At 33.1% G+C, this 12,422-nt stretch overlaps 1 protein-coding gene and 1 pseudogene across 1 annotated transcript; one reads left to right on the top strand and one right to left on the bottom strand.

Moving 5' to 3' along the window:
* Window positions 1-4,993: 4,993 nt before the first annotated feature.
* LOC143633103 (serine carboxypeptidase-like) lies at window positions 4,994-7,811 on the top strand (annotated as a pseudogene).
* Window positions 7,812-9,953: 2,142 nt separating this feature from the next.
* Window positions 9,954-11,535, bottom strand: LOC143633125 (uncharacterized). The gene is made up of 4 exons (XM_077101470.1): window positions 11,447-11,535; window positions 11,279-11,332; window positions 10,486-11,198; window positions 9,954-10,417 (listed from the first exon to the last, which is right to left on the bottom strand). Exons 1-4 carry the CDS (start codon window positions 11,533-11,535, stop codon window positions 9,954-9,956), a joined length of 1,320 nt encoding a protein of 439 aa, XP_076957585.1.
* Between the last annotated feature and the right edge of the window lie 887 nt (window positions 11,536-12,422).

Genomic DNA, 12,422 nt, shown 5'->3' with positions numbered 1-12,422 from the left:
TTGACTATATCCATGTTATGTAAAATCTTACGTTTCTTAGTTGTGAATAAGCTACTATATCTGCTTGTATGTAAAAGCTTATGTTTCTTAATTATGAAGAAACATTATTTTAACTATAACCTTTGCATGTATAAAGCTATTGTAAACATAATTATGATCAAGGTTTGGGCTATACCCCTGACTATGGTCTAAGCCATCTAATATATATAATAATAAAATAATATTTAGGTAGAACCCCTACTTTACGCGGTATTCGGAGTTTATATGCCTAAACTTGTACGGGTAGCACGTCTACTTTCTATCGCGTATCAAGGCTTAAACCGTTAGAACTCCGGGGCTTGGAACGTACTTCGAGGTCGGCACACAAAACGATACTAAGTGTGTGAAATTGTGTGTGTTTGGTGTGAAGTGAATGTGCCGTATCCTTCCCCTTTTATAGCTGATTTTGGGGACCATCGCGCTTTCTAATGGGGTATCGCGTAGCGCGATGTCAGGTTTTGACGCGCGGCATGCTGACTCAGCCCTAGCGTTTGCCACGTGTCCCCCGGATGCGATACGTGTCTGGTGACTCATACAACCCCATCGCCAAGCGCGATAGTGTTGTTCCTGAGCTCATCGCGTAGCGCGATGGGTCCCGGAATCAGATTTTTCACTTTTGATCATTCATATTTGATAACTTGCCACTTCTTATTCATACTTTCATTTTCCAAAAATACTAAAGCGGCCCTTATGCGGCGATGCGAGCGTGCGCCATCAAAACGCCACATTACGCCCATCGCCCGAGTCCGTGTCAGGTGCTACGCACCCTCCACTAGGACTATGGAGAGTGGTTAGCCACATTAAAACATTTCTACGGAAACTGGCTTCCTTATAAAGAGTTTCCATTTCTTTTCTTGTTCCATGTGGGATGAAAGTTATCTTCCTTAATTATACCCATGTAGAATGCTTCCATTTTCTTCCGTCTTTTCATGTGGGATGGAATTTTCTTATTTCCTTAACATGAAATATCTTTATTTAACTTATCTCATTTTTCCTAATTACTTATCTTGTGAATATTTTTAACCCTTCAACTTTCAAAGTTGACATTTTTAGTCCAAAATAATTATGGGATTTTCTATGATGTTACAGTTTTATAACTCGTATAGAACATTAAGTTACGAAAATCAGTTAGGTATTCAGATTATTCATATACTTTTTAGATTATAATCGAGAAGCTTGCTCAATGAACGAATCTAACAACTTCTGAATCCAATTATTAATAACAGAAAGATAATCATTACTAAAAACGAAAAAAGGTTCAAGTATTTGCTCATCACAGTTCTCGCTTTTTCGTGGAGTTTTCGCACTATTAACAAGTTCTCGGTTTTACCATACTTTTCGCATGACTAACGGGTTCTCACTTCCATATAAGATTTCACATGGCAAATGCGAAAACTGACTAATCTAACTAACATATTAAAGCAATACATGTTACACATGTCCTTCAAATATGCAATCCATATGTGATGCCAACTAATCAATTTCTATTTATACATATTCCACCTAATTAACTAATTTTTAATTACCACTCCTTCAATTTAATACATTTTTATGTTAAATCATTTGACAATTAATTCATTTATTAATATTCAATATTTATTAATTACCTCAAATAAACCAATTATGACTTTCTTAGAATTATTATGACTTTCTTAGAATTATATTATTAACAAATTCTAATTATCTCAAGTTAGTTATTACCTAAAAAATAATAACTGGTTTCCACATTTTGATCAATTTGCTGAATTTTTTTTACAGAGGTATTATGAGTTTACGGGTCAAAAGTGTATAATATAATATTAAAGCAAGATGATTTTTCCACGTGACATCATTCTAAGGCTTCTACATAAGATGACGTAAATGTCATGTGAGCAGCTTCCTATTTTATCATCTTTTCTTTTAAACACAATATGAGACAAGGACCATTTTAGTTATGTTATAACCCGTGACTCAGTTTTTTATTTTTTTTAACAACCCGTGTATCAAACGGGCTCTATCCTATTCTATAATACAACTTTGCAAAATCTAATCTAACTATATATTAAAGCAACATGATTTTTCCATGCGACATTATTCTAAGGCTTCCACATAGATGTTATGTGAGCAGTTTCTTATTTTATCATCTCTTCTTCTAAACACAATATGGAGCATGAACCCGTTTAGTTATGTTATAACCCATGACCTGGTATCTCTTCAAATACTACCATCTTCATATGAAGATAACACTTTATAAAATTTTGAAAAATAAATTACCATGTGATACAAGTCTCGAACCCAAGACCTCATGTTTTGAACTAAAGATGCTTACCAACTCCACTTGAGTAGTTATTGTGTTGGTTTTCTTGATTTATAAATGATATATTGTTAATTCACTTATAATTAATACCAGAAAATCATTAAACAATTAAGTTAACATCCAATGTTGTATTCAAAGAGCCTTTTAGAGATTTATGAATTATAAAATTTTGTCTCATTATTAATATCATATGAATGTATAATGTATGTTATCATGTATATTACTAAATTTAACCTTTTTGTTGTTTTTAACCACCCATGTATCGTACGGGCTCTATCCTAATTATACTATAAGTGAAGTCTCGTGATCTAGCGAAAATAAACTAGAGCGAGAGCTATCTACTTTGCAAAAAATAGGACCTAGAAGCGAAAACTTCACCTATTCTTTGTGAACCCCTACTTTCAGATCTAATTATCTCCAAATCGCACGCATAGCCACGTTCGGATGCAAGTTTACTCCTTAGTGATCTAGGGATGCATTTGGCAATCATCGAGCTTTTCATGCAAGTTAAACCGTGAAATATCAACCTTTTTAAACATCAACGCACCTTGAACTCATTTATTACTTCTTGGATTCATTAGGGGAATATTTATGTCGCTACTGATCCCACTGTCAATTCTTCACAAGGAACGATACTCTATCAATTTGTATACATGTAATTTTATCCTGAGAACATCTATGAAATTTTGACCCTACTCAATCGATATTTTCTTCCAACAATCAATCTCCTGAATCATCTCCTCCTCGCCCACGTCCTTTACCAATGCATATTAACATCCAGAATGGCATCTATCCATGACCGAAAATATTTAGTGCTTGTTAAAAATGGCACTTGAGCATTGTTGTTTTCTTATTTAAGAATTCATGTACTGATATTTTACACCATAGTAAGAGAAACAATGTTCTTATTTGATCTAGAAGAGTATGAAATCTTGTAGGGTTCACCTAATTCAATTATTATTAACATAAATGATGAATGATCCATTGGTGAAATTTTGATAATGCATCTATCTTTAGTCTCTTTTAACGAAGAATGCTTTGTATCAAGGAATCCAAATATATGGTCGCAATTGGGGCAAACTATAGTATTCAGATACAAATAAAACAAATCAAGGAACATTACTTCATTATACATAAACAAAAGTTGTCTCATATATCTCTATTTCTACGTAAGTGACAAAACCAACAATATGTGTAAAGTAACTTTTGTTTAAGCGAGGTGAACTAGTTAATGTTAATGTTCCTTGATTTGTTTTGTTCAAGTATAGTGGCATAATAATGTTCTTCGATTTTTTTTATTAATGGCTGAATACTATATTTCAATTTAGCCTATGAGACAATGGAATACAAAACTAACTCACTAAGATGATTATATAAATTAAAATTTCATGTTGATTGCGTATTATGAAACTGGACTAACAGTAAAAGTATGTGAACGTTGCATACAAAGAGAGATAATTATTTTATTTGATAAACGTATTATAAAAGAAATACAATGAATAAAGCCTAATCAATATACAACTCTAACACGTATTAAATTAACAAGATAAGCCATATGTGAAGTGTGTGTATATTATAAAGATAACATTAAAAACCATATGTATAGTATATCTTAAATATATATAAAATGAAATATTTAAAAGCTTTCTGATTGTTTTCTACATCTTCTCAAATCACCATATTATTTTATTTGTAAATGAAGGCTTCTTATGCATTTAACCGAATTCATAGGTATAGGTCTTACCAAACCCAGATAGCCCTTAAACGGTTTATGATATGAAATTTATATAAAATAGAGATATACTAAAATTAATATCCGATTTTTTTTAAAAAAAATATTATTTATAATTAGAAAACAATTTTATAGTAAAAAAAAAGCAAGTTATGGGTCACCAAACCCAGATAGCTTTTAAACTATGTTATAGCATCTCATTTATTTGTTAAACATTTTAATCATCAAAAACTAAGTATATTATTAACTTTCTTACGATAAATAAAATTAAAATCCAAATAAATATATTAATATTAGAAACAAATGATGTAAAACAACATGTAATACGAGAGATAAAAGCTAGTTTATAATAAAATAAAGCTCTAATATTTATAAAAACAATATATTATAGGGCATTTATAGCGCTTATTATTACGTACTTTTGCAAGAATGTCAATTTATATTAGACAAACAAACGACAAGATCGAATCTTAATGATTTGTTTGGAATATAGGGTAATCCAAAAGTGTAAAAACAAATTAATTTCATATATCTTCTGTGACAAATATTTTAAATACACATAACTAACATAACTAACTGTAAACACATTTTTATCATATTAAGTATCATCATCATCGCACTCAGTATATCATATTAATTATAACTATCCTAATTCAAAATTTAAAAAGTTGCTATCGTGAGACTTTAACTAAAAATAATAATAATTAAGATGAAGAATGAGTCCAAATACAACCGTTGAAAGCTATCCAATGACAAAGCTATGGAAATAATCGAGCATCATCTCCATTTACAATTTCTTTTTGACTTCTAGTTCGCATTTTCACACACACTATGTATGTGAAACAATACAAGAAACAAGCAAACATATACACATCATACCCCCCACACAATAACACAACCTGCTTCTTTCTCCTATCTTCACAATCATGGCTACTCCTCCTCACATCTTTTATCTCATTCCTCTTATTATTCTTGTTGTTTTCCTTTCATCATCATGTGCAAGAACTATTCCTTCTTTAAGTTCTTTTCATCATTCAAAACCTTTCAAAAAAACAGGCCACCAACTCATCAAAGACCTCAATTTGCATCCGAGTCTTGACATTAATATCGTTAAGTCCTACAATCATTCGTCATATCTTGATCAACAACTCAAAGTTACACAATATGGAATTGTTGAGAAACGGTTATCGCTATCTGTTCTTGGTGACTCTGGAGCCACTGTTCATGATCTTGCTCAACACGCTGGATATTATCGCATTGAACACACCGTTGATGCCCGGTATGTTATCGTTTCGTGATTTCAACTTAACACCTTTTATTTATACTGGTACTGTTATATAAATCATGTAAAAAAAAGTTTTGGAAAACCTACCCCTTTAAAAATATCTTGATGATTGGGAAAAGTTAGGAATATTGGTTGGGAAATTTGACTACTTCTTTATTCTATTGGTACTATTTCTAATACAGAATCTTTTAATGATTTGAGTATTGGAGTGGATACACTGTGCTTAGAAAGAATGCATATTCACATGTGTAGTTTATATATGATGATATACAATTACATTATTTTTAACAGAGTTTATTATTTAGTTCCATTTACAAAGGCAAAGCCTTTAAAAAGAGGTTGCGACACAGCATGTTGTCTGCTTGTCTATCACTTTATTATAATAATTTTGAATTCAATGAGAAATCTTTCATTTAAAAAAACATTTAAAAAAAAAGTCTTTAAACACATGAGTTTTAGAGGGGGGTGCCTTGGGTTTATGTCCCACAGAAGACGGAAATTAAAGAAATTCGTCATTAAAAAAAATTGGTTTTCAATTATTAAACACAAATAAATTACTATTCACCAATTTGGTTTTGTTCTTCTTTCAAAAAGTTATGTAGCCGTTAAATAAAATTCAACTGATCATATATATTGAATATTGATTCGTTAGTTACAAAAATATGATATTTTTATTCCATTTTAATGCAACATGGACTCGGTTGTATATGCAGGTTGTTCTATTTTTTCTTTGAATCAAGAAAGGCCAAAAGTGACCCAGTGGTTATATGGCTAACCGGGGGACCAGGGTGCAGTAGTTCACTGGCTCTTTTTTATGAAAATGGCCCTTTTAAACTTACCAACAACTTGTCTCTTGTCTGGAACGACTACGGCTGGGATAAGGTTCATTTAGTTTGGCTCAAAATATTCTATAAAATATCGTACCAAGTGACGCTCACAAGTTAGTTTTCAAACAGGTTTCGAACTTGATATACGTCAATCAACCAACAGGAACTGGTTTCAGTTATAGTTCTAGCGACCAAGACGTCCGCCACGATGAAACCGGTGTCAGCAATGATCTTTATTACTTCTTGCAGGTTTGTTGCTAAACCTAAATTCCATCAAGTTGTCTACTAATTTTTGCTTCAAGGTTTTTCAAATATTAATCAACAATGATTCACATATTCAAATATATAGGTGTAACCGAATTACAAGATAATGTGATAATGATAAACAATAAATCAAATAATAATAACTATAATGAATAATAAATCCTGCTAACATTTTTGTTGAGTTGGATTAAACTTAACTTTTTTATGAATGTAGGCATTCTTCAAGGCACATCCGGATTATGTCAACAACGACTTTTACATAACTGGAGAATCATATGCCGGGCACTACATTCCGGCCTTTGCTGCTCGAATTAATCAAGGGAACAAGAACAAACAAGGGATTCATATAAATTTGAAGGGCTTTGGAATTGGAAACGGGCTTACAGATCCTGCAATCCAGTATAAAGCATACACCGATTACGCTTTGGCTAATAAGTTGATCTCACAATCAGATTACTCCCAGATAAACCAACAAATACCCGATTGTGAAGCGGCAATCAAATAATGTGGTATGCATATATAACAATTTCTATTTTTGTGTGTGTGTGTGTGATTTTAGTCATTCCCTGGGCAAAATCAAGTATGCCACTTGTGTCTCTAGGTACAACGGGTACAACAACATGCGTGTTGGCGTTGGAAACTTGTCAGGAAATTTTCGAGGATATCTTGGATATTGCAGGCAATATAAATGTAAGATCACAAACAATATTACCCGAAAAAACATAACCATTCAACATTTACTAATGTTAACTTCTTTTCTTTGTAGTATTATGATATTAGGAAACAATGTCAGGGGAGTTTATGCTACGATTTCTCCAACATGGAAAATTTCCTGAATGAACCATCGGTGAAAACAGCGTTAGGTGTACCAAGCGACATAGATTTTGTTTCGTGTAGCGATGCAGTACACGAGGCGATGCTAAATGATTGGATGCGAGATCTTGAAGTTGGGATTCCAGCACTTTTGGAGCAAGGAATTGAGTTGCTTGTATATGCTGGAGAATATGATCTTATTTGCAATTGGCTAGGTGTGTTCTTGATCTGAAACTCTTGAAATAAATAAAGAATTTTTTTTTATTAAAAAACATATGAGAAATTTTCAGGGAATTCGAGATGGGTTGATGCTATGGTGTGGTCGGGTCAGAAACAGTTTCTTGCAGCTTCGAATGTGTCGTTTGTAGTTGGTGGGAAAGAAGCTGGAGTTATGAAGAACTATGGACCGCTTACGTTTCTTAAGGTTCATGATGCTGGACACATGGTTCCAATGGATCAACCGGTAGCTGCATTGCAGATGTTGCAGCTCTGGACTACCGGAAAGCTAACATCAAAAAGGGGATGATAAGCTTCCATGAATGAAGAAAAAAGAAACTGAATGATTTTTACTTGTTAGTGTTTCAAGTGTTTGCTGTTTTTTTGAATATTGTTCCACTTAAATGAAAGAAAGAAAATTTTACTTGTAATTAGATATCTGTTTGCCAAATTTTCATTTCTTATGTGTATTGTTTTGTAGTGACAAGATGAACATGGAACCAACCGGTCCAAACCAGATTAGACATGAACCTAAGATCATAGTTATCAAATGCGATAAGCGCTCGAAAGCGTTGACGTGGGGCCTAACGCCCAGGTGATAAGCGCAAAAAAAGCGCCCGGCTTAAAAAAACGCACATTAAAAAACAAAAATTTAACTAAAGTAGAACATCTTAATAAGAAAACAAGCATTCATTCTTGAAAAAGTTCAAAAACAACCAAAAACCGAAATCCAAAACATTACATACCAAGTACATCTTACAAAGAAAACATAGAACACATAAAATGTAGGATAAAAAGAATGAAATCCGTTGAGTTGGAGGATGCAACATCAAACTGAGATTGACTAGCCATTTACTGAATCAAATATTAAAGTTAGATTAGATTGTAAGAAATAAAGAACATAAAATGCAGAATAAAAAGAAAAAAATCTGAAAAGAAGAACAAAATGATTTTTTTTATCAAATAATTATCGATAAGAACAAAACTAACTTGTAAATTATGAGTTTCTTCAATGATTTTATGTGTGATAAGATTGATTATGGAATCCCTTAAATAGTGGAGTTTTAGGTTCTCCTAGAGAATAGGAACAGGTTGTTTAAATGATATTTAACGCATATGGAAATATGGGATAAAAATCTGGCGCTTTAAAAATCTGAGGCATGCAAGTCGCAATTAATTCGCCTCGCCCATTAAATGCGCTTAAGCGCAAAAGGTGCTCGATTTTGATAGCTATGCCTAAGATTAAAATATTCATAGACCGTAGACTGTAGAAATTATAGATTTCGTAATCCCTTAAATAACTTTCTAATATGTGAAGTTCGATTGATGACACTTAAATTAACAACATAAATCAATGTTAGTCTAAGGAAAATATGATTTAAAAGTATCATGCATAATCAACGGTAAACGTTAATAAAATTTTCAATTAAATCAAACGAGATTTATATTTTAAAAAGGGTTAAAGTTTGTGAATAGAGTTATGATTGATCACTTTCCTTCATGACCCGACAATGAATTAGCATAGCATTTGATGTAGTATAAAGTTTATGGAAAATCACTAGAATTAATGACTATTTTACTTAACATATAGCCATTTGAAATAAGCTATAAAAAAAATTGGAATGACCATTTTAACTAAACCTATAGCCATAGCCATATAAGGAAAATTAGTGAGGGTGGATCGAAAAGCATAATGTTTACTTTTTGTTTTGAATGCAGTGTTGTAACATCTGAGTATATAACCGGTGTGTAAGTTCCCGTCCAACTTCTTGCTATACTAGTTGTTAGTTTCTAATAGAATTGGTCATTCATAAAAAAAATTTGTCTATATGCATGAAATTATAAGTGTATCACCCGATCAAAATACGTCGTGTCATAAATACCATCATTGACTAATTTTTAGGATGACACGGAAATCTACTTAGATTACAAATCTATAAAAACACTTTTTAGAAAACTCATTCAGAATACCAGTTTTATCTCGTCTCTCACTCAAATTCTTCATTCAATTATTATACGGAGGGTTGTATATCACTTATTCTCTCTACACCGCATAGACTCCAAATTGTATTTAAAAACACCTAATTTAAACTTTAGACAAACGTGATGTGATAATTTTATTTATTACTATTTGAGTAAATTGCAGTTTGCATCCTTGTGATTTATGGGTGGGGACGCACTTAAGACTCTATTTTAAAAAACGACCATGGGGAGCCTTTGGTGCTGTTTGTTTTTCAGAGGTAAAATGTCAGAAGACTGCGAAACCACATCTGCCAACATCTGTAGCAGAAGAGGTGGACCAAAACTCTGCAGTCTGCAACAAGAAGACTGTTTGTTTTTTAACGTCTGCAGACTGCTAAAATAAGCTGAAATTTAAATAAACTGAAATATAAATAAAAAAGGTCTTCAACATTCAAATTTAAATAATAGTCAACAACACTGAAATAATATTCATAATACCACAAACATTTTTTAAATCATTTATTCCGTATTTTGTATTAACTGCTCAGCAATTTCATCTCTTAACTGAGTCATATATTCCCGATCTGATGCAGTGCCAAGTGCTTCAACCTCGTCTTCATCAGCATCAATTTGCCTACGACTATTTCCAATCGACACATTGGGTTGATCGTATTGTGTAAACAACTCATCGTCCAAACCTTGTTTCCTAATAAAATTATGTAGCGCGAAACATGCAACGGTAACTTTCCTTTGTGTTTCCAATGGAAATGGTGTCATCCTCTTCAATATAGGAAATCTTGCTTTCAAGACACCCAAAGCACGCTCAATGACGTTTCGAAGTTTTGCATGTGCATGATTAAATTTTTCTTTATTGGTTAACGCACGTCTCCGACGAAAATCTCCAAGCCAATACCTCACATTACGATATGGAGCCATAAATCCTCGTATGTGTGCATACGCGGCGTCACAAAGATAGTATTTCTCTGTAAATATTTTCAATTAATTACAATATTAAACTAACATAGAAATAATTAACAAACAATAAAAATACCTGATGGTGGAAATGGGAATGGCGCGTGTGGATCTAATAATGCCTCTGATAATATTCTAAAATCATGTGCTACCCCTTCCCATCCGGCCACAAGAAAAGTAAAAATCATGTTAAAATCACAAATTGCTAATACGTTTTGATAACAATCACCCTTTCCCCTTCCTTTATATAAATCTTGTTGCCTAGTAGGAACAACAACATGTATCAAGGTCCCATCAAGTGCACCAACCGCTCCTTTAAAAATCTTTCGTAGCCTCTTGTTATGTCCCGGAATGTTTGGATTCGGATTAAAAGAAGTTGGTACTATTATATCTTTGGCGAAAAGCATCATTTTATCCAACACTTCATGAAAGAATTTATGAATTGTTTGCTTTGAGTGTTGAAATCTACGCTTGATAACCACGTAACGTTGGTTATGGCCGATTATCATCAAAAACATAGCCATTTTTTCCTCAACCGAAACATGTTTACTATCCTTTAACGAATAATTTGTTCTAAAATGTGCACATAGTCGAACAAATGATTCACGGGACATGCGTAACAATTCAATGCATTGTTTGGGATTTCCTTGCAATAACTCTAACGTGTATTTATGTCCCGTTATTGTCGAATCATTGTCTCGTTTTCGTTTCAAACCCCTCTTCCAAAAAAAGCGGATATACAAGTACATAACAACTACCAGAAGTATTTTCTCATCATTATTCATTATGAACCTGTTAATAAAACATAAACAACCATGTCATATAGCTATAACAAAACAACCATTATCATAAAGCATAAACAACCATGTCACATAGCCATAACAAAACAACCATTATCATAAAGCATAAACAACCATGTCACATAGCTATAAAATAACATACAATGTGTTAAACTTAACCAAAAAGCATAGAATGTTTTCAACATAACTAAAAAAACATACACCAAAAACAAATAATGTTTTCAACAAAACAAAAACTACTTCATAAGTCCTAAATTTTTAGCCGTCATCTCGATCCACCCTTTTAACACGACGGGAACATTTGGCAATGCCATCCACGCCTCTCTCATGTCCGTGGTCATTTCAAAAATATGAAAAGCAACCAAATATAGAAGGTCCGTCGGCTCTAACCCAACCAAACTTAACTTCTCAGAACACTCAACAACTGTTGTAACTACCGGGCGTTTTTTTTTCAGGTTTTTCCCTAGTCAAATGTCGCAAAGCATTTTTCATGTCAAGTGCTAAATCCTCAAAAGTGACAGATGATGATGGTTTTGAGGTTTTAGCCCTTTTGGGGGTAGGCTCGGGAGTAGGCTCAGGAGTAGGCTCAAAAGTAGACTCGGTAGTAGGCCCGGTAGTAGGACTAGTGCCGGCATCATCTTCTGTGTTGTCCATAATCATCAGTTGTTGGACCGATTGGAGTCGATGACAAGAGGATGATCCAACCACTGATGTTTGGGTTGAGGTCCACTTGCGATTCCCCGTGGCAATATTCTCATCAAACAGTTGTGCATGAAGTTCCGGAAATGCTAATGGAGTTGTCTTTAAGGATGCCGCTTTCGAATGCCCCTAAAAAATAATGGTAGATGTTAAAAAATAAACTAGGGGTGGACTTTAAGGTAGAGGTAGATGTTAAAAAATAAAAATATATGAACATACCTTCTTAAAGTCTTCCCATTCCTCGTTCGTTAAGGTAAAGGTATTTGTTTGAGGGTTGTAGATGTTGCCGGTTTTGTTTTTCAAATACAACCATCCTATGTATTTGGCTTTAAGATTATCATAGGCGTTTTTGACTTGTTTTTGAGTCAAATCCAATCCAAACTTTTCCTTAAGAACCCGTATTACCTTAGCCCACGAGTCTTTGTGCAAACTCAACCCTTTTTTACCCACGGTGTTTTTCTCTTCAATGCATGTTTCTAATAAACATTTTATTTGCTCATTCGACCAATGTTGTTTC

Source organism: Bidens hawaiensis, unplaced genomic scaffold (genome assembly GCF_021521415.1).
Source record: "Bidens hawaiensis isolate Kalapana, Puna unplaced genomic scaffold, B.hawaiensis_p1.1 tig00006617_1, whole genome shotgun sequence".
Taxonomy (NCBI): domain Eukaryota; kingdom Viridiplantae; phylum Streptophyta; class Magnoliopsida; order Asterales; family Asteraceae; genus Bidens; species Bidens hawaiensis.
The sequence above is the reverse complement of the archived record's forward strand: the minus strand, read 5'-3'. Positions and strand labels throughout refer to the sequence as shown.